The sequence below is a fragment of the Cryptotermes secundus genome, unplaced genomic scaffold (genome assembly GCF_002891405.2).
Source record: "Cryptotermes secundus unplaced genomic scaffold, Csec_1.0 scaffold1491, whole genome shotgun sequence".
NCBI classification, from domain to species: domain Eukaryota; kingdom Metazoa; phylum Arthropoda; class Insecta; order Blattodea; family Kalotermitidae; genus Cryptotermes; species Cryptotermes secundus.
Window position 1 is genome coordinate 45,706 of NW_019745109.1, and position 26,516 is coordinate 72,221.

The window sequence follows — 26,516 nt, forward strand, 5'->3', positions numbered from 1 at the left end:
CCACGTGACAATATGAAAACTGTATATTTTTTATTACAATTACATTGAAACTAGACACTCAATTCATTTGGATCATCAGTATCATGGCGGCGATGTTGAAGGTAGGATGGCTTAACCGGCATATGAGGGAGGAAATTGTCATATTGACAGAACTCATAAAAGCAGAATACTTAAAAGGCGACATAACATGTCAGTTGATTCATTCATTTAAAAAAAAAAATTGTTTTCGTTAATGCTGTACTGATATATCCCTTCGGTGGCTAGTTTTTGTAGGGATATGACTTATGAAAATGCTCTAGAATGAAATAAGTAATCCCGTTTCTTACCTCAGAGTAAATGATTACTTCAGAATTATTTGTTTTGTAGTGTATGTTATTTTAAATGAGCCTTTCTAGTTGTGGTAGTGCCGATAATGCAGTTATGAACTATGTAAATGTTACTATTATATGTAGGTTGTGAGTTGACAATGTTTTGTTCCAGGATAAGGGACAGCTTTTGTTTGAGGATAAATGGCCAGCCATGAGACCACTTATCCTTAAACTATTGCAGCAGGAGCACGTATCGAAGCCTGAGTGGCAGGAACTCTTTTATTCGGTGCACTTGGTATGCCTGTGGGATGAGAAGGGACCACTGAAGGTTAAAGAGGCACTGAAGGATGACATAATGGATTTTATTAAGAAAGCCCAACAGGTGATAAACATGATACTGGCAGTGAAGCTTGGGTCCTTTGGTAGTATGATTTGTGTGTATTATAAGCTTGAGACAAAATGCAGACTTTGAAATTCAGTAGCAGCAATTTCATGTAAAAAAGAAATGACACTGAATGTACATAAGTGTATGTATGCTGTCATGTGCTTGTGAAGAAACTATATTTCTATTCAAAGTGGAGTCAGAGCACAGAATTTGTTAGTGACAGGATGTTGTATATTTTACTAAGAGGCTATTGGTGTGGCAGTATTGTTCTGAATATTCCTGCCTCGGCTGAGGATAAAAGTAATGACTCAAACCATAGGCTTTATGAGGAACTGGAGTTTGTATTCAGTCAGATCTTACATACTACATGAACATTTGTTATAAGATCTCAGTGTGATAGTAGGAAGACTTGACAGTGTGGAGCAGAATTGGAACAAGTGGAAGTTATGCATAGAAATGGATCATTATACACGTATACTGCAGTCATTGATGTATAATTATTGCTATTATGTATGTAGATTGAAGCATTTGATAGAAATTTTTATACTTTTTCAATAAATTAAATTATTATATCATTTGCTTTTCCTTTGCAGCGAGTACTTGCACATCATGAAGATCAAGCTCTTCTGAAGGCTTACATTGCTGAGTGGCGGAAGTTCTTCGCACAGTGTGACTACCTGCCAACTCCCTTCAGACAGTTGGAATCATCCCTTGCTGGCAAGAACATCACTGTTCAAAAGAAAGGTCAAAGTGATGAAAGCATAGTAAGAAAGGTGCGAATAATTTGTTATTAATTGTGTTTAATTTTGTACTTGATGGCCTTATACTGATAATGACACCATTTCACATTCTTCAGCAGGATGAGAAGAAAAATAAAGTAAGCTTATACCATTTCAACTGATAAAATGTGTACTTCAGAATATGTAGTGTGTATCTGATATTCAGGAGGTTTATCATTATCCCTGACTCTGTGTTGCCTCCCCCCACATTTATGTCACAAGTTTCTCTTGGTTAATGGTTAATTATGCTGGGCTCACCAAATGACTAAATCAGTTTCTGCCTGGTTCAGAAGTGTGGCATGCATGGGGATATGAGGTGCTATTGGAAAGTCTAGGTCAAAAAAGAAATGCTGGCTTAAGTTGCTCAAATTTGGCTGCCATCTCCTTCAAAATAAGTCTCCTTGGGAATGTATGCAGCGATCCAATCGTTTTTCCCATGCTTCAAAAGCACCATGGAAGTCATTTTCCTTAATGCTGTTGAGTACTGCTCGTGATTCTCTTTGGATGTCAGACACTTTCAAAACGTCGTCCCTTCAGTTCATTTTCAATTTTGGAGAGAGTGAAATCACAATGGGCTAAGTCAAGCAAGTAAGGAGGATGGGGAATGATAGCTGTGTTGTTGTTAGACACAAACTGGTGTTCAGGGACCTGTGGGTTGGCGTGTTGTCATGATGAAGGAGCCAGTTGTGGTTGCACCCAAGTTCTGGTCTTTTTCGTTGCAGATTTTCTCTGAAGTGTCTCAAAATGTCACAATAAAAGTCAGAGTTGACTGTAGTATTAGGAGGGACAAATTCATGGTGAACAATCCTCTTCATGTTGAAAAAAACAATGAGCATGTTCTTTGTTGAACTCCAGTTCTGCCGCGGATTTACTGAGCTTTACACAAAACTTTATGCAGACATGTTGCTCCATTTTGCCATCCATCATAGACAAAACGAAACACGAAGGCAAAAAGCACTCATGTAAAAACAATACATGTTCACAGCGTGGTGTCATGTGGCAGACTGATGCAATAGGCTTGTGGAAGCGTGACCTTGGCCTCCCCTCTAATCTTCTTTCACCGAGGCAGTTACGACAGCAACAGTCCAGGAACTTTCCGATAGCACCTCGTATATACACAGTTACAGTCGGAAAGCCTCAAGAAAGAGTCAGTATCAGACACGTAAGCAAAATAGAAGGATGCCATTAAAATGGATGTTAAAGGAATGGGATATTGGGATGTTGACTGGATTCAGCTGCTTAGTATAGTGCCCAGTGGCAGACTTATGAATGCTGTAATGAAACTTATGGTTTTATAAAAGCAAAGAATTTCTTGAGTTTGCACTTTGATGTCACATTGAGGCCATGTCATAGCTCAAGCAGTTAGTCGCTGGCTTATCACCGTGGCAGCCTGGGTTTCATCCTGGGTCTGGTCAAGTGGGATTTGTGGTGGACAAAGTGATGCTGGGGCAGGTTTTCTCAGAGTACTTCTGTTTCCCCTGCCAATCTTCATTCCATCAAATTCTCCATCATCATAATTACTCGGGGCAGGCTACAATAGGCCAATAAGTGGCCGCTGTGCCAAGTGGACCCAGTTGGACTCCACCCCCCACTAAGTGAATTTTTGGTGTCACATAATTGAAGAGACCAGTTATTCATGATACAAGCTTCCTGTAATTGTTATTTGTCATTTTAGCTAATGTTGGACAGCTGGAATCAGAGCATCTTTTGTGACATTAAGCAGCGATTGCAGGACTCAGCCATGAAGTTAGTCCATGCAGAGAGGAATGGAGAGGCATTTGATTCACAGTTGGTTATTGGAGTCAGAGAATCTTATGGTAATGAACAAGCAAAGTTATATGAGCTTTGATGAATGATATTTACTCCCTTAATGGCTGCATGTTCTAATGTTGTAATTTATTTATTTATTTATTTCATATCAATGGATCATTATACATGATATAGGACAAGTCAAATACTTTACAATAATAAATAATAATATATTATAATAATATACTAAGATAATACAATGATGATTCTAATAATAGAACTAATATAATCATTTAACACACGACACCGCTGTACGCCTCAAGACCCAATCCTTCTATCCTGGCACAAAATACCCTGGTATCCCCGATCTTGTTCCTGTAAGAAAAAAATGTGGAATAAGGCAGTAGGCATTCCTATAACATTACTAATATTAAAATCTACAAGTTAATTATTCTTGAAATATATGTTTACAAGTGATTAGAACTAGGATTTGATCCCAAACAAGAGAAACTCGTCTATACTATAGAAACAGTGATCAAGTAGGAATGTTTTCGAAGTCTTTTTAAACTTGTATAGTACTGGTATCTCTTTAATATATTCACACTGTATATTACAAGGGTCGCACTGAAAGTCATGAGCAACAGTTTTTTTTAAAGTAACATGCTTTATTATTGACAAACCAAATACACCACCTCAATCTACAGACATTTCTTTTTATTTTTCCACACAATTGCCACTTCTTTGTACACATTTCTCCCAGCGTTCTGGGAGTTTGAAAATTCCCCTTCTGTAAAACTCCGTTCCAGCCATCCGAAGACACTGACGCACTGCTTTCTGAATTGCCTCCCTTGTCTCAAAACGTTGTCCACGCAGCTGATCCTTCACAAATCCGAAAAGATGGTAGTCGGAGTGTGCCAGATCAGGGCTATAGGAGGGGTGTGGAAGAACTTCCCACCCCATCTTTGCAATTGCTTCCAATGTGGGGTGAGCAGTTTGGGGGTGAACGTTATCATGCAAGATGATGATGTTTTGACCCATACATTTATCGTGCCATGCACGATGGAGCTTGTGCAGCGTCTGGACATAACGAGCAGCATTGATGGTTTGCCCAGGTTCCAGGAATTTGGCCAGAATAAACCCCTCTGCATCCCAGAAGACTGTGCCCATCATCTTCACAGCTGATGGCACTGTCTTTGCCTTCTTTTTTGATGGAGAATGCAAATGGTGCCATTCCATGCTCTGCCGTTTTGTTTCAGGCTCAAAATGGTGAAACCAACTTTTGTCACCTGTCACAATACAGAGCAAAAAATCATCGCCTTCATCTCTGCAGCAGTTCTGAGGTGATGCCTTTTCACTGACCCCTGTGGTCTTCGGTCAATAACCGCGGGACCCAACGAGCACAAACTTTCCTATAGCCCAAGCTTTCAATCATCTCCTGTACTGCACTGTGCCCCACTCCAAGTTTTCGGGCTATTGTGTACACAGTCACACACCTGTCATCTTGAATGATCTCATCCACTCTTTCCTTCTTGCATTCAGTTAAGGCTGTTCGAGGACGACCGCTCCGAGGCTCATCTTCGATGCTGGTGTTCCCATCTTTAAAATGTTTCACCCATCTTCGAACACTGCTCACACCCATGCACACACTTCCATAAGCATGCTGAAGTCTCTGTTGAATTTCTGCAGCAGGGATTTCCTCTTTCACAAGAAATTCAATGACAGCACGCTGGCGAAACAACATATCGTTGTTGGCCATTTTGTTAGGACAAGACATCACAAGACACTCAAGGTTACCACAACAGCTGGTTCCACCTACCACCATACTCTCTTTCGTCTGCTGTTCCCAGGTTGCATGCAAAAAAAAGTTGCTCATGACTTTCAGTATGACCTACGTATATATATATATAAAAATTGTGAACTCTGAATTTCACAAATTTTTTGTGTTAAAATTATAATTTTTTTTGCATGAGTTATATATATATGTGTGTGTGTGTGTGTGTGTGTATATATTCTGAACTCTGAATTTTACAAATTTTTTGTAATAAAAGTATAATTTTGTTTTGCATGAGTTATATATGTTTGACCGCCTCTGTGGTCTAGTGGTCAGAGGTCCTGGGTTAGATTCCCAGTGCTACCAGATTTTCTGAGAAGTAGTGGGTCTGAAATAGGGTCCACTCAGCCTCATGATAATTGGGGAGCTATTTCAAGGAAATAGCAGCTCCGGTCTAGAAAACCGAAACTAACGGCCATGGTGATCTGTTGCGCTGGCCACGCGACACCCTCTATCCACTAAAGTTCACACTAACTTCGCCAACTAGTGGCGGTCACTCGGTCGGTATAGTTTGCTTGCAGACTAAAACCATGGTTTTTTTTATATATGTTTATAGTAGTACCAGAAGTATAGTAAAATCTGCAGAGAGGCACATTTCTCACCCACGCGTGAGCTTCGAATGTTTTGTTCATATCCTTGGCTTGGTCATGTATTACTGAGCATATTCCAGTATACTGGAATATTCTTCCTGTCCTACAGTATTCTATCTATTATTTGAAGATTAATGATCTTTTCGTTTCAGTCAATCTGTGTTCTAATCCTGAAGATAAGCTTCAGATCTACCGGGAAAATTTTGAGAGAGCCTATATGGATGCTACAGAAGAATTCTATAAAATGAAAGCACCTCAGTATCTTCAAGCAAATGGTGTTCAGAATTACATGAAGTATGCAGATGCCAAACTTAGGGAAGAAGAGCAACGTGCGCAGAAGTACTTGGAGTCATGTAGTGGATCAGTGCAAATTGTAAGCACATTACAGAATTAATTTGTGATTCAGTGAAATTAAAGAGTTGAGCATTCAAGGCATAACAGGTACTTATAGCAGAATTTTCTTTGGACATTATCCAGTGTCTGGCCAAAAATATAAGCAATGTGACCAGAACCCATAAAGCCTGTTGTATAGATTTGTAGCCCTACAGATCTCTTACTTTTAATTTTATAATTGTTATTTTATTTTATTTTTGTGGAAAACTTATTACTGAAGAAAGGCTGCAGATTCTGTGTTACATTTGTTGGATATGCCTCAGAGATTTACACTGTCACCATGTTTGCGTTTGCGTACAATATATTGTATGTGAGGGTTAGGTGTCTTTATGATCTACGTATACACCAAATTTCACTGGGTTAACCAAAATAGTTCATAAGTTATTGTCTTCAAACCAGAAGTAATAGAAAATGTTAACATGGCCAGCATGTTATTTTACATTCTGCAAAATATTATCTTAACAAAAGTTGCATATCTTTGGAAGATGTGATACCATGCATGGTATTAGGACCTCTGAAGTTTGAATATCTGCTGTGTTGTCATTATTAATCGTGGGAAATTAAGAAGTGTGTGACATGGTTGCCTTCAGTGGCATAACATTCATATCAAGTTTTGAGACAATTAGAAGAAAGCATGCTGATAGTCAGTGGCTATATATAATGAGGCTCACAGAGTAATAACATTTTGCTCCACTGAAGATGTAGAAAAAGCCAGTCTCTGCAAAGTATATAATTATTTATTCTGATTTTCTTTTTTAAAGAAAGGAATTGTCATTTTATATTACTATGCCATCTGTCATGTCTTTCTGTGCAAGCTTTCAACTATTTTATCAGTTTTTGTAACATCAAGTGTGAACATATGCCATGGGAGACCACTTAGTTTCCTACAGTCAATAATAGCATGACAAATGTATGACCTTGTTGTCGTTGTTGTTGTTGTTACTGGAGAGGGTGGGTTTCCCCATGCAATTAGACCAGATATTGGTCCATTGTGCGTCCCCCTGTGATATTCTACCAGTCTCTATACCCTACCGGTACTGGGGCGTGCCATCAGTCCTGACTCAGGTGAGTTCGGCCTCTACTGACTCAACGGTATCTCGATGCTTCCCCCATCTACCAGAGGCGTTAGAGACTACTGTTGGGCGGGAGATGTCCTGAATTTGGCTCAGAGGTTCCCTTGAGACATGAGGTTCTTTTACGTGCCGTAAAGCTACAACACGGGACCCACGGCTTAAAGTCCCTCCCAGAGGACTTGTTCCCTGAATTTTTCCGCCCTTAAAAATTCCACAACCTCCGCTGGATTTGAACCTGTGTACCTTGAGTCATGAGGTGGGAATGTTACCCCTAGACTACGGAAGCCACTAATGTATGACCTTAATTATCATCGCTTAATGTAGGTATGATCCTTTAATTGTGTATGGTAATAGATTTTTGAAAAATATGCAGCTTCTGTTAAGGTAATTTTTTGCAGAATGTAGAACAGTAACATGGTGGCTGTGCAAAGTTTTGCATGTAACTTTCAGTTTGATAGTGATATCTAATGAAACAATGGGACTGGGAGTATGGAATTTTAGTAGGGATGTGGATGCCTACAAATTAGGATAAGCTATTGTTTGTAAGTCAATTACAGACGCAGAAGAGAGGAGAGGAAAGCGGCAGAAGGCAAGTATGAAGGAAATGCCATGACTGCTTCATTCTACATCCTTGCAATTTGTTATTATCTAATCATCCTCTTGGTCAGTGTTAAATAATTGTATCTATTGACACCACCATTAAACAAAGACTTAATAAGAATAAATGATGATAGAGGTTATTTAGTAGTAATCTACTCTAAATTTTCTTTATTTTCTTTTGTTATAGCTTACAGAATGCTGTGTAAATGCTCTAGTAACAACATTTAAATCTACAATTCTTGCTGAATGTGCTGATATGATTAAAGGAAATGAAACAGACAGTAAGTTGTAATAATATACCTTGCAGCAGAATATACCATTTGCTTAACCTCTTTGCTGCTTTAATCAAATGTACTCAGTTTTCTTTTTTCAAGAAATTTTTATGAACATTGTAGTGAATCTTTGGGTTCCATAAAATGTGGTGAGTTTCTCAAGTAACTGAGTGACTGTTAGCTTTTTAGGAACAATTATACTGTAAGAAGTCAATCAGATTTCTCCTTGTGTTCTTGAGTGGACTTGATGCAGACTTCGGATTTATATTGTGGATTTACTGTATTTACTTTACACTTAAACTATTTCATAAGGTTTTGCCATCTTATGGGAATAATTTCAACTATGTTAGCTTATGTTATGAACATTGTATATTGTAGAAATATGCATTTGTGTCTGCTATCTGTTTCATGTTCTGTCTCCAGTCATGAGATAATTGTCCTTGGTTAAAATGGTTATAACTTTGGTCTGAATAACTAAAATTAAACTATCATTTTTATTATTTACGTTATTGTCATGAGATCCCTTACAGTTGATCTTAATTAACTTCTGTTTGTGCTGTTCTGATACCAGCTATGTTGTGCTTAGTTACAAACTGCTGAACCAATATCTTTTTGGATTTTGATGAAGCTGAAGTTACTTTTGAGAACCTCAAACCCCACATTTCTGTTAAGACGTTAATAGTGTATTCATGCCTGGGCCCTCACTAAATTCTACAGATGCTTCTCCATATGTAGGATAATAAACTATATGACATCAAGGAGCAGAGGCCTTGTTGAGAAGTTAATATTTTAATGTTATATTTTAGCATCCTCTTGCACTGATTCACATCCATGATTTGTATTTGTACCAACCGTCTTACTGTGCACACAATTTCACCTTTCTCTTCACTACATGTTTCGGCACTTATGTGCCATTTTCAGGTGTGGTTTCATTTACGTCAAACCATTGCACTCTATGCCATCATGTCTCCTTTATAAAATGATTAAAATGTATATATGTCATGTATAATAATAAAGTTTATATATTAAAACTTTTCAAGATTTATCATCTATACATCAGACTTCAAATTCACGAGTTATGTCAGTCCTCTCCTATGTGAGTACTCTTCCTATATTCTTGTGTATATTGTATCCTTGTGTCCTTGTGACTGCATGCGTTGTATTGCTCGATATGTGTGTGGATATGTGCAATGGTTTGACGTGAATGAAACCACACCTGAAGATGGCACATTAGTGCCGAAACATGTAGTGAAGAGAAAGGTGAAATTGTGTGCACTGTAATACAGTTGGTACAAATACATATCATGGAAGTTAATATTTGCTCAGGTAGTCCATAAATTCTTGCATTTTGTGGACCCCTAAGATCAGTGCCATAGTCATACGAGCTCGCCACTAGTCTTCATCTTGTATCAGATGAATATAGTCTATTCCTTAAGATCCATTTTAATATTACCTTTTCATCTGTGCCTTGTTTCCAGCGATCTCTTTGCTTCAAGTTTTCTTACGTCTTGTCCATTTATGAATGACTTGTTGAACCAGTGAAAGCCACTAAGGCATATAGGCTTCTGAAAATCATATACCACAAATAATTTCTCAGCAAAAGCAATTTATGCTGTATTTTTAATACATGGCATTTGAAATGTGTCTTATAGGCAGTTGTTGATAGTTTCATGTTCATCTTGTAATGTGGTTGTTACATGTTCTATACCATTCATTTTCAGAACTCCAGTTAATGTTTAAGTTAATGGATCGAGTTCCACTTGGTATAGCCCCCATGTTAAAAGACTTGGAGGATCATATAGTGAATGCTGGACTAGCAGAAATGATTGCTGCTGCTGACATCATTACACAGGTGAGACAAAATACAAACTCACAAATGTGTTCATGATTTCTGAATATATATTTTTTTTATATATGAATATCTGATGTTCAATTTTACTCAGTTACAAGATCATTTATACATAATGGTATTGGATTCAAGTTTTCAGTTTACTAGAGTACTTTTAGATGGCAATGTGTCTATATACAGGGTGTAAATATATAAACATTACATTGTTCTGTGGTAGATAGATATGTTCAGTCTGATCATATTTTTTTTAATACACCAGTGTCCAGAAACGTTTCTTTTTGACAATAAGGGTCACAAAAGTTTCCAAGAGGATACATAAGTTTTATGGGATGTTACTGTTGTTTTACACTATAAAAGTTGCTCAAAATGGCAGCCACCAACTACATTGCATGTTCTGCACCACCTGGCTATGTTATGCCGAACGCTTTGAAAGATTCCCAGCATTTCCCACATGGTTCCAGCTGCTACTGCAATTCTTGCCTCAAGATCATGTTGTGTCTCCACTGGAGTCTCGTACACCGGGCTTTGCATGCACCCCCAGAGAGAGAAATCCAGTGGAGTCAACTCAGGAGAGCAAGGGGGCCAGGTTATTGGGCCTCCACATCCAATCCATCTGTTGCCAAAAGTTTCATCGAAATGCTCACGGACGACATGAGTGCAGTGTGCCAGGGTGCCATCATGGTGGAACCACATTTCATGACAGACTTCCAAAGACGCCACTTCAGCTCGGGTAAGGTCTCTTGGAGAAATGTTAGGTAAATGTCACCAGTGAGCCACAGAGGTAAGGGGTAAGGTAAATAAACAACTCATCCTATGAATGTGACATCCTCTGCTACATCGGAGTCCTGTGGGTTGCCTGCATACAGGCATTCTCCTTCACATTTCAGAGGCCCTAGTACATTAACAGAGTGTTTCTGGACATGGGTGTATTAAAAAATATGATCAGATTGAACCCATCTGTCTACCACAGAACATTGTAACATATATTTCTTTACACCCTATATATATGTGTGTGTGTGTGTGTGTGTGTATGTGCGCGTGCGTGCGCACGCGTATGTGTGTGTGACATATATTGGTAGCTGCATATATTTTAATAATGTAAATGGGTATGTCTGTCCAGTATTATCACACTTTATGGACTAACTATCCCTCGTGTTTTACCTTGCATAGCCAAAGTCTGCAGTTGACAGATGTCTGAATTCAAAGAAATGATAGTGCAGGGAGTGGGTTGAGGTATATGTGTTAGGTCTGCTTTAAGTTATCGTTTTCAGTAAGTCTACAATGGTACAATTGTTAATAATGAGCTTGGCTTGCAAGGTTTGTCATGCATTCAGAAGTTGTGTATGACTGACTGACATTTTCTTAGATCAGTAATATCTCATGACTCATGGATTATACAGTTCAGCCAGCATTGTGAGGATACTGAAGTTTAGAAGAATGTTGGGTGGGCATATATATTAGACTCATGAAGCAAAATGGCAGCTAGAGTTCATAGGCAGTAAATATGACTGCGCTGGTGAAGGCCAGAAGCAATCATAAATGACAAACCCGTTTTCTCGTCAGAGAGGATGCCTTACATCAACAAACCTGCAGCTGTCAGGCAGTAATAAAAGTCTGGTTTTGTGCTTGACACCAAGACAGACTTGCCAATTGATCATCGATCATAATATAACTTTGACTTTGGCTTCTGAGTTAGTCAGTTGGAGGTTGGAGTCAGCAGTTAGCAGTCTTAAGTGTTGAGAGCTAATGTACATTGTTAGCTGCTGCTACCTAACAGGGACTAGTGAACAAATAGAAGACTTCATGTGAACTGTAGTTGTAGTGATCTAGAGTGTGTGAATGAGACTGTTACAGTTGTTTGTAGTTATGTGTTATAAGCATTCAGTGAATCTAGTTGTCAGTCCAAACCCTGTGTCTGTGCACTAACAAATTACAACATGAAAATAAATTTCCTAGTGACAAAAAATTAGTGGATATAGATTACTTTATGCATTGTGCCATATGATGTCCTTTCAATGACCAAACGAATGGAGAAGATGGAATGCAATGGGGAGACAGAAGGGTTTTATATTTAACTGGGTATAGTTCATTGCCAATGTTAGTGCAATGTGCTTGGTAAAATTATGTTGCTATAAAATAAGTCTGTGTTGATGCTATCTGTGGATCAAATCAATGTGTGAATATTATTCTTTAAGTTCAGAACTTTTAAAATTTACTAGCTATGCTGTTTGCAGGATTCTGAGAAGTATGTGGAAAGGCTCTTGGAATTGTTCAACCAGTTCAGCTTGCTAGTGAAAGAAGCATTCAATGATGATCCCAGATTTCTTACTGCCAGAGATAAAGCCTACAAACAAGTTATAAATGACACACAAGTATTCCGATTGGAACTGCCAAGTAAACAGGTAACATGTTAATCCATGCACACCTATAAACAAGACTGAGTTATTGCCTGACCCCTCCCCGAAATATTGTTGAAAAATGGCAGTAGTTCAAATTTTGGATCACATCTTTGGGTGGTTTCCTCTGCTTCACATCTCCTGAATTTGTTGTTAGAAAGAAGAAGAAAAAAGCGTTTTGCCATAGTCTGTATGAAAACCGAAAAGTTTGTGAATTTGAATCACTAGCCACAGTATGTACAAGAGAAATGTCTTAATGTAAATAAAAAACAAACTCCGTGGTTTTAGTCAGCAAGTGAACTGTACCGTCCAAGTGACCACCACTTATCGGCAGTGTTCGTGTCATGTGAGACAGATATGTGAGTGGATAAAAATACTCCTGGATGCAGGAATTAGATGAAATGCATCTGCTAATATACAGAAAAGAATCTTCATTCATTTAAGAGAAGGAAACTAATGAACATTAAAAGTGTACAAAGTTCAGTCATTTGAGAAGAGTTTTGAGTTAAAAAAAGAAAGAAGAAGAAGAGATATTGAAATAGTATTATATCAACAACAGGAAACCCATGTTGTGCAATAACAGCGATTTCATACGTAAGTAAGACCTGGTGAAGAAAATGTTGGTTCTCACTTTGGTATACAGTTCTGAATCGTGGGTCATGAAAACCAAATGCAGACAATGGAAATGAAAACTTACATGGTAATGGATTATAAAAGTGAAATTTAACAGTTTAAAATTCAGATAATAATTAAATTGAACATTCACAATTTAAAGGATTGCTAGTAAGTACTTTACTGATGATGAACCACGAAACATTCTCACTGATGTCCTCATAACAAATTGAGGAAGTAAAAATTATACAACTCAGTAAAAAAATGTAAGTGGACACCAAAGAAAAATATGAAGGCATTCGACTTTGTGAAACACTCATGTTTTTAACAGGAAAACAGTTAACCATCAGACCCTTATTCCAGCATGGATTTTGCAGAAAAGTGTCCAATTATAGTTGTTTTCAGGAATTCTTTGTCCTCTTGAAAGCAAATAAACGAATAAGAGTCTGTCTTAGAGAACCATAACACAGTGTATTTCTGAAGTTACTGCCATACTTTTTAAGAGCAGTTTATTGAAACTATCAGCAAACTAGTTATATCTTAGGGCTTATGCCCTTGACCACCATCTAAATATTAGACTGACAGTTGTGAAATGGCAGCTTATCCCAGGTATTGTAAATCAGATTTTCATATCTTGAAAAATATTTCACCAAATAAGTAAAAACTGTATACTCACCATACCAAGATAGTGCTTAAAAATTTAGTGTTTATGTGAATACTAAAAGTTTCGTTTATGACCTTTTCAGACTGTAGGTATAAAATCTCAACCCGAGTCTAAGTGTCCCGAATTACTAGCCAACTACTGTGATATGCTGCTAAGGAAAACACCTCTTAGTAAGAAACTTACCTCTGATGAAATAGAAAGCAAATTGAGGGATGTGGTAAGCAATCTTGTAATTCTAAAATTTAAGGTATACACACTATTAATGGGCAAACCTGTTTACAGTGGAACCCCCAGTTGATATTCTTCAGTTTAAGGTTTTTTTTTTCTCATTTAACATTTCATTTTCAATCATCCCATGTCAGTAATCTCAGTGATAAATTCCCCCCATTTGAAGTTTTTCTCAGTTTAGTCTTCAGTTCTGCTGCTTCCCAAAGAAACGTTAAATGGGGATTCACATTGTATACAGCAATAAAGTCTCAGTTTTATATGCATAAATGTGCAGTATGGCCTTCTGGATCTTACCACCTGCTTCACCTAATTTCTTGTTTGGCTTACTTTTTGATTTTGAAGATGGAGGCAACATGTTTCTTCTAAATGTCATGTTTCTTCTAACTACACAGCAATACAACCCAGAAGGCTGTATGCTCTTTGTTATCATTGCCGGTGTTTTTCTTCTGAGTTGTTTGTTTTAGCTGAGATTTCATTTTAGGAGTATTGTATTTCAGTGTCATATTGTTTGTCAACAATTTATTGTTGGTTCCAACACCACAATCCATGTGTAAACTTTATGTATTATTTCACAACATGATTTGGCTCCTTATGGCCATCATCAAGTAAAATATTTACACTTTCTGTCTACTCTGCTGCTATTTTCCCATACATTGTCCATTGTTTACAATTGGAGAGATCATGTGTTTTATTCATTAACGTTAATGCCAACATGAAAAAACTACATGCAAAATATTAAATCATTAAAATATTTCATTTGTTGTAGTGTTATTAAATATTTTTTTTTTTCTGGATTTCTGGATCATTGCAGAAATGTCTTCTCTTCGGTGCTGACGTATAAAATTATATCTTAAAATATTAATGTTTTTATTGTTGTAGATGGTGTTATTAAATAGTGTTTTTTTTGGTCACAGCAGAAGTGGTATTCTCTTGTATGATCTGAAACATTGGTTTTGTGTTGGCTTAAAGATTTACATGTTCCACTTGATATATGGGTGTTTGTTGGGCATGATTATGTTTTTTTCTTTTGTAAGTTGATCTAGTTGTGGCAGGTGTTGTGTCTGGCTGAGTAGCTGTGTACAAACTGGGACTGTAGTTTTTTAATTGAAGTTCCTGCACATGCCTGCTTATTAATTACCTTTCTTACGTTTTTTGATGAAGATGATAAAAACTGTGCATATTTCAGACATTTTCATAAGAATTTTTATTTTTACAGCTATTAGTACTAAAATATGTCCAGAACAAAGATGTTTTTATGAGATACCATAAAGCTCATTTAACACGACGTCTAATCCTTGATACTTCAGCTGATTCTGAAAAAGAGGAAAATATGGTTGAGTGGTAAGTATGAAGGAAATAAGCGTATTGTAAAATAATTGAGTGAATCTCAGTGTGTTTGAAAGTGAGGGAACCAAAGTTGGACTTTGAAGTAAACAGATTTTATTAGTAAAGTTTACTGCTTGGTGCTAGTAACTTTTTTTTCTGCTAGTGAAAATATGTATTTGTAAGATGTGATAACTTCTTTTTCTCTCACCAGATTGTCAAAGTAATTAAGCAATTCAATTATTTTAGTATAGTTGGTTTTTAGAAAGTCCAAGGCAAAGAACAGGAACTTTTGTTAGTATGTATTAATGGAGTCCAGTAAACAGTGTGAAATAAGATTTTATTTAATATAAAAATGTCCTATTTTGATGTTACTGTATGCTAGACCCTCCAGTTGACTTCAGTTCTGTGTGTATTATTCTGTCTGTCAAGTTACATGGTTTCATATACCATTCAATTGACAGTGAACAGGAGGAAGCATTGCCAATTCTTTTTGTTCGATAGGAAGCAGAGATGATAGCCATTCTAGCCCCGTGGAATTTCTGGTTTCAGTAAGGAGAACCAGATGAGAGACAGAAATGGTTTGTCTTGCTCAGTAAGACATCAGATACAGTTAAACAAGTGACAGCCTAAGCCCATAAATTAACTTGTGTCTAAATTTTACTAAGAGAGACAGGTATTCAATATGTGATTCAGATGTTTAAATGGTAATCATGTGATGAATAATTATTATCTGAGCTTGTACTCTTGTCCATTTAGGGTCTGAGAAGATGAAATAATGTATAACTATTTACAAAGCAAAATAGTGACGTATTAGTGTCATAAGTCATTACTGTATATATGCTGTCATTCTCTTAAAGGCTTAGAGAAGTTGGTATGCCAGCAGATTATGTAAATAAACTAGCCAGGATGTTCCAAGATATTAAAGTTAGTGAAGATCTGAATCAACAGTTCAAAGAGCAATACAGGAGCACAAAAGGTAGTATAGCAGGTGAGTAAATATATGCAATGAAATGTGTATATGGTAATTGTCATTTAATCCATTTTGATTAATTTGAAGAATTTTCCATGTAATCATACATGACATATTCCACATTTAAAGACATGGTGTTGATTATATATGAGTTTCTTCTTTCATAATAATGCATCTCTTGTCATTATTTATATAATTTCTGGCCATCATCTGTGTTTCATCATTTTGTGTGTTCATGTCCTTTGAATTTGTTAGCTGATTTTGATGAATGTTGGAATGAAGTTCTTGGAGGCTAAACCGCTATTATTCTAACACCAAAAATAATATGACTGCATGAAACTTAAATTTAGTTTTAGTTTCTTGAAAAAAAAAAAACTCAAGACTATGATGCAGGAAGCAAATGAAGCATTAGGAACACAAAAAGCAAATAGAACATTAATAGTCAGAAATCTTGTTCTGTGAGGAGCCATGGAGTTGGCAGAAGTAAAAAGAAAGCATTTTTGAAGGTTAAAGAATGGCAGACAGAAGTAAAATTTCACTCATTCATGGAGCTGAGCCCTTCTTGAGAAGCCGCCAATTGTGCAGCTACTCAGGAACTTCCCAGCATTTTATGGAACCTGAAGGTTCATTACAGTGTTCACAAGAGGCTTCCACTTGTCCCTATCCTTAGCCAGATCAATCCAGCCCATACCATCCCATCCTATCTCTCTAAGATCCATTCTAATATTGTCCACCCACCTACGCCTTGGTCTTCCCTGTGGTCTCTTTCCTTCTGGCTTTCCCACCAATATCCTATATGCTTTCCTCATCTCCCCCATTCGTGTTACATGCCTTGTCCATCTCATCCTTCTTTACTTGATCATTCTAATTATACTCAGAGAAGAGTACAAGTTATGAAGCTCTTCACTGTGCAGTTTTCACCAACCTCCTGTCACTTCATCTCTCTTCAGTCCAAATAGTCTCCTTGACATCCTGTTCTCAAACACCCTCAGTCTATGTTCCTCCCTTAATGTCAGAGACCAAGTTTCACACCCATACAGAACCACAGGCAAAATAATAGTTTTGTATATTCTATTTTTTATGTTTTGGACAGAAGACAAGAAGACTAAACGTTCTGGACTGAATGGTAGCAAGCATTACCCGAGTTCAGTCTCCTCTTAATTTCCTCCTCAATCAGGGACTATAAAGTAGTCAGATATGAAGTTCATTCTTGGACTAAGAAAATCGAAGAAGATTGTTGAGAAACACATACCAAAAAATTCCAGGAAGACTGTTATGTGCATTTTGTAGGAAATCTGTTAGATTGAAAAGTATTGTTGTGAAAATGCTATGCAGCTTTCAGATTATGTTTTCTAATTTCTGGGTATGGAACTCTGAACTGACTTAGGATATATATCAGAGTAAGTCCCTAAACCAGATACTTCGTGATTCTAGTTTTCATGTATTTGTTTTAGTGTGTTGACTTCGATTCTAGCAGTACCATAAGCCTGTTGAGTGTATTCTTCAAGGATTCTCCAGTCACGTCTTAAAGATACCAATGATATATTATTCTTTGTGTGAAGTTCAAAATCTTAATAAGATCACACTGTTAGAAATATATTCACACCCAAATAGATAACTCAGATTTACCAAACAAAAAGTGTAGAATTGAAGTTACAAGGAAAAGTTTCCTGGCACATGATGTTTGTTCTTCTGGTTTTGTTTTGTCTTACAAATATTTCTTTTAATTCATCTGTTTGTGTTATTGAAATGAAACATGGAGGAGTCTCTGTTTGTGTATAAGTCAGCAGTGTTGCCAAAACAAAATATCTCAGTGCTAATTCTTCTTTTCAGAGTCAATTAATATCAAGATTTTGAATGCGGGTGCTTGGGCTAGAGGTAGTGAACGGGTCACAGTTTCTCTTCCTCTAGAACTTGAAGATTACATACCAGAAGTTGAAGATTTCTACAAGAAAAAACATAGTGGCAGGAAGCTCCAGTGGTATCATCATATGTCCAATGGAACAGTGTGTATTGTTTGCAGGATACAATTTATGAGGGAAATAAATTTATAATTGTAATGTTCCATATGCACACATTAAGAAAAGTCTCTGGTCCAAAATTATGTTTGCAGATCTTTTAACTTACTCTCAGTTCTTAGGAGAGAACAGTAGGCTTGTCAGATAACATTACAGTTCTTTTAACCACATGGCTAATTGACAATATTTGAAAACATTTTAATGTAAAAAGTATAATTTATATAAGTTTTCATAATATTATTTGATCACTGCAACCCTTTGCAGAACGTAATGGTCCCATCCCCAGAATTGACTAAAGGGACATTATAGAGGACTGCAAGACTGTAAAGATACAGTCTGAGCTTATTAGTAATAAACATTAATATGTTAATATTTAATTATCAGGTGGCTATGAGCAGCCTTGATGTGTACTGATGGCTTAACTCTCAAAGTAGCATGTGTTGAAATCTTGACATAATGCAGATACTTGTAACACCCAGGTAGCAAATTGTTACCTTTACATAAATAGCTGTATCTGACAGCTTGTGACATTTCTTTTCAATGGCCCTTCCAGCCCATTCATGGCCCTGGCCTCTTATTCAATTCCTTAATCGTTTTTCACAGTTGGTAGAACTCCTTAGATGAGTGATCAGCTCATCGCAAGGCCTCTACCTAAACACAAGACAACTCAAACACAGAATAAATGCATATACACACCAAATATCCAATGCCTTAAATGGGATTCAAACTCATGATTCCAGCGTCTGAGCGAGTGAAGACAGTTCATGCCTTAGATCGTGTGGCTACTGTTACTGGCCTTGTGATAACTGTTGGCATTTTATCTGAACTGGAATTTTTTCCCTGCATCTGATGGTCTTAGGTCATTTTTTAATAAACTGCCTTAGTAGACTGTACAGTACAGTACAGACCTTGGGGAAGAAGGTGGTTCAATCAGCAGCGAGACTTGAAGGAGGCCCTACAGGCCTGAACCATGACAGTACAGAAGAAGGAGGAGGAGAGGGGAGTTTTTATATATAGTATTTACCTATGAAAAAAGGGCTTCTGTTTTAATTTTACACATAACTTGGCAATGCAGGATTTGAAGCTGGTGCTCCTGTGTTTAATATAATAACCACAGATTGGACAGAGGGAGCACAGACCGTGCCATTGATTTGCTTTTCATGTACAAAGATAGCCTGCAAAACATTGCAAACAGTTCAATGCAGTGGTGAGCGCCTAGCCTTGGGCCATGTAACACCTCTGTCAGTTGAGTATAAGACCCCAGTACGTATTATAATTGCATGACTTTTTGGTGACTCTATAGAACGGACAGTTAGTTTGAACAGTTCTTGGCTTTATAGTTATATTTTATTTTTGCAGATAACATTTGCTAATGCAGTAGGAAGATTTGATGTCGACGTGACAACATTCCAAATGGCAGTACTCTTTGCATGGAATCAGCGCCCCGTTGATAGAATTTCTTACGAAAATTTAAGGTTAGCAACAGAGCTACCTGATCCAGAACTCCGAAGAACATTATGGGTATGTTAAGCTTGTGTGTGATTCAAACCAACCTCTATAATAAGGAATGCTAGAACAGTTTGTTCCTTCTGAACTGCCAAAAGTGTAGGAATTTTCATCTCAGGTTGCTTATATCTGTACTGTGGGGTTGTTTATGCATTTAAACACAGCTTACCCTCACAAAAGGCAACTTAGGCCCTCATATACATGTATATAATGCTTCACTGAGTAGCTGTCAGGTGCATATGATGTGTTATTTGCAATAAAGTTTCAATTTTTTAAAGGATAAAGTAGCGTGTAATCACATTCTTCCACATTTCTCCCTGCTTTTTCATTCATAACCATTTAGTGTTGTATTACCTTAGAAGTTGATACAGTGTCATAAAGTAATCGCATAAATAAACTAAGTACTCTTCATGTCAGTTAGTTTGTTCCGCAAACAGTAAAACAGATTTATGGGAGAAAGAAAAAATATACTAAATCAGATACATTTTTTGCATTAAACTTGAATAAGACAGAAAACTAATCCTTTTGTATATGTGATATTAGAGCTGAGTGACTGACAGCTTCTCAAGAAGAACCCTCCTCCACGGAGTTATTTAGTTAATTAGGTACGTATTATAGCAGCCTTACACAGTGCCCCAAGAAGGCCTAATGTGTTGTGTCAAATAAAGAGTAAGTATGTAATAGAATTTTAGAACTAAACCAAATGGCAAACTCCACGGAGCAGAATTTTCCTTGAAGAACTAACAGCCAATCAGCTAGTCAAGAAATACCCTGTCTTCTCTGTAAACCAGAGGTTTATAAGGTATAAATACTGTATGGCAAGCTGCGCCTATTGACAGACTCTAACTGCCATAACATCTTTGGTTTGATTTTCTGAAATATTTTTATGTCTTAATAAAATGTAATCATTTTGTTCGGTTTCTCTCTCACTTTGGGGTGCATGGTAGCATAGTTACTTGAGGCACTATGCTGCAAGCCAGAAGGTAATGGGTTCGAACCCTGATGAGGTGGATTTTTTTTTCAATTTACCCAATCCTTCCAGCCGCACTGTGGCCTTGGGGTTGACTCAGCCTCTAACAGGAATGAGTACCAGGAATCTTCCTGGGGGCATAAAGGGTGGCCAATGTGTAAGGCTGACAACCTTACAGCCATCTGTGAGCTGATTGTCCGGAGAAGATGTGGGAACCTCATCATCTCACAACCCTATGGGCCTTCACATGCTGTTACAGGGATAACTTTACTGTTTATCTTTACCTTCTCACTTTGGGTTGGGGTGGGGTCATGCCAACTCTATTTGCTCCATTTTTTCATACCTTTAACTCTAATAGTTAACAATATTTATGTATAAAGGACTGAAGGTAGTTTCACATTTATTGGCCATGGACTGTACTGCTGTAATGGCACGTGGTTAGTCCAACTGGCTCTGACTGTTTGTCTGTGTGCGTGCTTGTGTTGTATATATTTTTGTAACCTGATTTATCTGAATATATGGTACTTCTTTGATTCCAGTCTCTAGTGGCATTTCCAAAATTAAAAAGGCAAGTTCTTTTGTTTGCTCCTGAAGTTCAGTCTCCAAAGGATTTTGATGAAAATACAATATTCTGGGTAAACCAGGAATTTGCACTGGTGTAAGTGTGTATGTTTTCAATATTATATTTAAGCATCCTGTTGCACTCTACACGATAAATGATACAAACTCCGTCCTAAGTGCAAACAATATATATTTATATGTCTTTGATCTTGTTCTTTCTACACTACATGTTTCGGCCTCTATCGGCCATCATCAGGTGTATAGACGTTAANGTAAGTGTGAAGATATACTTCCGCTCTCCCATGTGTCTTCATGATGTGGTGCTTAATTAAACAGCAGGATAACCACCTTTTACTAGGATTCATTTTTCATAGTATAATAAGTTTCAGGTTAAACATATGTTGAATGAAATTGGTCATTAATTGGTTATTAATTAGACTGATCATTCTGGTCATTAGGACTATGAACTGTACTTTTTATTATGTGCAGTAGTGATAAAAATTTTCAGATTGAATTTGTTTCCTTTGTACATCACATTTAGTGGCTATTTTGTGCTTTCTCTTCAAAGTATAATGCAGCATCAATATAACAAGTGTTTATAAAATTTGTAAGAATGCTTTTTTAATGAATACATGTAGTATCTGAAAATGGTTAAAATTAAGTCCATTAAGCTGACAACTTTATCTTTGCAGCAAAAATGGAAAGCTACAAAAACGTGGGAAAGTGAACTTAATTGGTAGATTACAGTTATCAACAGAGAGAAGTAAAGAAGAAGATAATGAAAGCATTGTTCAGCTCAGGATACTTCGAGTCCAGGTCAGATGTACATTTTTGTGTACATAATGTATAAACATAATTATGTTTATATGCACTATATTTCTTACATAGGCTGTAGTGTTTACTCTTTTAGTGTATAAACATAAAAACTCATATAATTAACATATTCTTGTTATTTTATACAGAAACCGAAGGATATATATGAAAGCCCACCTTTACAGAGTTATATGTAATACTGTGGCATATTTGCTCAAAGCAAGAACTGTGGAGCCAGAGAAACAGCTGTTTCTAGTAAATGGCTCTGCAACAGCATTTTTTTCTAGGCAATAGCCGTGAAACAAACAATGGAACAACATCCATTGCTAAGCAGCAGTTCATAATAAGCAACAATTGAACAGCCACAAAAGAACAGTGTTTTCTGTGCTGTCTGTGCCAAGGTGCTATAACTGGGACAGTTTGGAGTATCGAGTTGAAAGTCAGGCCATGATGAGAAGACTAGGAGGTTGGTGTGAATTGGCCACCAGCCTGGGAGCTGATTAGTTGAAAGTCAGTCTGTGAAGAGAAAACTAGGAGGTTGGTGTGAACTGGCTGCCAGCCTGAGAGTTAGTCAGTTGGCAGCCACTCTGTGAAGAGAAGACTTAGTTGGTGCAATTAGTATCAGACAGTAAGGATGTAAGCGGACAGTGTTAAAATCCTTTACCAGGAAATCAGTAGTGAAGTCTGAGAAGACTTTATGTGTGCTGTAGTTACATTGTTATTTGGAGTGTGTAATTCCATGAGTCTGTTATAGTTACTTCTAGTTACGATCTGCAAGTGGTCACTGAATCCAATATCCAGTCCAAAATCATGTCGAGAGTCACTTTAAATTGTGATGGCTGGTGTCAGAAGTGGTTGGATTTGAATCACTCCCCAACACATGACATAGAGACCACAGTAAGAAGTTATATCGCCACACTATGGAAGGAAAACAAATGATGGCATACCTACTGGCTGAAATCAGAACCAGCCAAACAGAAACGGATGTCAACCAAGTAGAAATGAAACCCTTCCAAGAAATGCTGGCCAGAATGAAAGCTAACAAAGCAGAAATGCTGGCCAGGATGGAAGCCAATACAGAAACTAATCTCCACAAAATTAAAGAAGAAATGAAAACTGGCCAAGCGGAAATGAAAGCCACAGTAAGTGTCAACTTATGAGAGATGAAGTCCTCGCAAGAAAAGATGGTCTATCCAGAGAAGTGGGAGGAAAATCCAGAAAAAATGAAGTTTGTAGCAGATCATCAGGAAGTCCCTAAAGAAGAGGCTGCAGTGAAAACTATCAGAGTGCTGAAGGAGTGCAGGCACGGTAGCCCTGCCTCTTTCCCCCTGACACAGTCCTAATCTGGCTTTTGCCTGCTACCTACTGGCCCATTTCCAGCCTCTCCTGATTTTCCATGTAGCCCACTCTCCCTCACTTCCTGATCNGCTGGCCCATTTCCACAGACCCTTCCCCTCTCCTCTCCTGATTTTCCATGTAGCCCACTCTCCCTCACTTCCTGATCTTATATAGCTATGTGTTTTTCAACTGGTGACTCAGTCTGCAGCCACCCGCTCAAGCTGGCTTCTCTCCCCTGAAGATGGACACGATACGTTCCTCTGAAATGTCAGTTCACGTGATCTACACGGTGCCACATCCCAGAAGATGGCATTCTTCGTAGTCACCGCCGTGAAGCCCTCAAATCTTACAAACTAATAATTGTGCAGTGTTGAGAAAATAGCAGTTTTGAGGCCTGTCTGTGGTAATGTTGGTGAGAAAACTATGGTTGTGTATGAGGCTTGAACATAAAGAATTCTTCTTTACAAGTAGTTTTTTCTTTGAATTTTCCAATGAGAAGGATGATCATCATATAGTCATAAATACAGTATATTTACAATTTTCATGGCATAAGAGTGTTATTTAGTGCTCATACTTTACAGTAAATGTTGATAGGTATCATGCACCTTCAGAATGAATGCAACACAGAAAAAAAACATGTTTCTGTATCTAGTACTTAATTAATCTGTTCAGTAAAACTGAATGAGTTCACTGCACAATGAAATACAGAAGATTACAGATTTTGTAGATTAGTATGATGCAATTACTTTAATATGCCCTCAGAGTAAGAATATTTTAAACCACATTGTAAATATCATCAGTAAATTGTGCCCTGAAAGAATCGGAATTTATTAACTGACTGTGAGGTTATGTACCTAGGTTAGAATTGCTTATGAGAAGACCAAATATTTCTCCATGATAGAAAATCTTTCATGTTTCAGCCAACATTCATACAATTTTCCTTGCTCCTTTTTTGATATATTTACATTGCTCAAAATATGATACATACAGCTTAGCTGGAAGAAGCCACTTGTGAAACCTAGGTGTAGACCATAGGATATTAAAATAGATCTAAAAAATAGTAGGGTATAAAAATATGAACTTGATTCTTCTGCCTCATTATTGGGTCCAGTGGCAGAGTTAGCTGATTATATGTGTACAGTCTGTCATTTATATTCCTCCAGTTTAGAATTGAAAGGAGTTTATTGTATTATTGAGAAGTATCATATCTTTTATCTTTTGAAATCAGAAACAGAATTATACAAATCTCATGCCGATATCCATATTAAAGAAAAATGTTTTTACAGGAAGCAATTATCAAGATCCTCAAGATGCGGAAACGAATCACCAATGTTCAGCTTCAAACAGAACTGGTGGATATCCTGAAAAATATGTTTCTTCCCAGTAAGAAAATGATAAAAGAACAAATAGAGTGGCTTATTGAGCACAAGTATATGAAACGAGATGAGGATGATATCAACACATTCATTTACATGGCCTGAAACTACCTTCTTTTCTTGTGCCTCAAAAGTGTTGCCAGGTAGAATGCTTATTGTGAAGGGTAATCGACGGTCCAGAGTGAACAAAACAGAGATGCAAAATAAAGGCATTTTATACCAGCTGTGCTAAGTATGCTTGATTATTCAGCATGTTTGACAGCATCCAGAAAGAGTGAAGCATTGTCAGCAACTGTTACTGCTTTCTTAAGACTGACCCACAAAAGAAACACGATGTTATTCATAATAAAAGGAAGTTGCAACAGCAAAATGAAATGTTAATATTGTTTGATTAAATTTTCCACATGGAAATACATGCTATGTTATATGTATATAATATTTCTAGATTTTTTTTTGTAATATATTCAGGATAAACTTATTATGAACGTCAGTAATACTGATATTGTTTGTAACATTTGGTATGGTAGGAACTTTCTTGTGGAATATTTCTAGTACTTGGGCCCTGTCGTGATTTGGGTCACAGAGTTAATATTGCAAGTGAATGACATCATCTTAGAAGTGCCAAGACAGTAACCCAATTTGATTTGTGAGGCCAGGGTGTACAAATAGTTTCCTTTCAGAACACATCATGGCGCACAGTGCATTAATATTTTTATTAATAATCAGACTATCTTCCTTCATGTAGATGGGATAGTCTTTAAATTGGAGAACATTTGGTATAAAGGAAAATTAATCTGTGTTGTATTAAATATTAGCTAGAAGCATTTATTAGAATAAGAGACACCAGGTATACAAGCAGAATGTAAACATTAATGAACCCCTCCACACAAACTTCTAGCAGACCTCGCTCAGGAGATTTGCTGTGTGATGCTCATCTTTCATGTATACTTGCAAGTCATTATTCTGATAAGATTCTCTGAAGTTATGTATTCTAACAAATTTTGATCACATGTGTAACACTCTGTGCTAAGTTATTCTTGAAAGAGAGAAGCAACGCAAATTGGATAATAATGTCAATGAGTATGAATTACTGAGCAATATAAGATTCTAGTTGTGAAGGTATATATTAGTCTACTTTATGTGTTTGATTTTCTGTACTGATTTATATGTTTAATTTAGAAGAAATGCAATGTGAAACATTTTCAGTAATGTACAGCTTGATAAGATTGGGCTTGAGGTTTATGTTGAACACCACGTAAGCACACGTGAGCCGAGATCTTCAAACTATTTGCTTGAAGTAATTACATGCTCATTATCTGTAAGTCAATCTAAAACTTAAATTGTGGTGAATAAATATGCATCTGTGCTAGAAAGTATACTACATTATTTTTCAGACAAGACACAGTTGCAAGGTGTTATGTATTTCTTGCTATGTAGGAGTATGATCATTAAGAGATAAGCTCTTTTGTTTGAATATACTACTTATGACTGATATAATACTTTTATAATGCGTGAACGCTGACCACCAAAGAAAAATTTGATGACCTTGGAACACGCATATTTCTGTCAAAAATGTCCAACAATATTTTTGCTTTTGATCTTTCATTTAAGCTGAGATCCGAGCTCATGCTCCCCTCTGTCACATATGCTGAATAAATCTCTATTTGCAATGGAACTGAAGTTCATGGGTGGACTCTCACGGCTTGATTAACTGCTTATAGTGATCTTTGACATGAGCCTTACCAAAATGCCCACTTTTGTTTCTACATACTAAAAATATTTATTAATTTATTGAACTAAAGAATTTTATTTTGTTCCCAGTGAATATGAACAGAACAAGAAACACATTATTTGATTATGTTGAGAGATGTTCTGACCTTATAGTTGTATAAAGTCATTGTTAAAATCA

General features: G+C 37.0%; 1 protein-coding gene across 4 annotated transcripts; it reads left to right on the plus strand.

The window, feature by feature from the left end:
* On the plus strand, positions 1-26,516 carry LOC111875049 (cullin-5). 4 transcript variants are annotated; one of them, XM_023871078.2, is made up of 16 exons: positions 1-101; positions 481-690; positions 1,287-1,466; positions 3,148-3,289; positions 5,795-6,015; positions 7,896-7,989; positions 9,702-9,832; positions 12,064-12,231; positions 13,584-13,718; positions 14,946-15,070; positions 15,913-16,043; positions 17,859-18,031; positions 19,403-19,564; positions 21,059-21,177; positions 21,773-21,896; positions 24,518-26,516. In XM_023871078.2, exons 1-16 carry the CDS (start codon positions 84-86, stop codon positions 24,710-24,712), a joined length of 2,328 nt encoding a protein of 775 aa, XP_023726846.1. In that variant the 5' UTR covers positions 1-83; the 3' UTR covers positions 24,713-26,516. The 4 variants fall into 4 exon arrangements, with proteins under 4 accessions (XP_023726846.1, XP_023726847.1, XP_023726848.1 ...); XM_023871079.2 differs by lacking the exon at positions 1-101 and adding an exon at positions 126-189; XM_023871080.2 differs by lacking the exons at positions 1-101; positions 481-690; positions 1,287-1,466 and adding an exon at positions 2,501-2,634.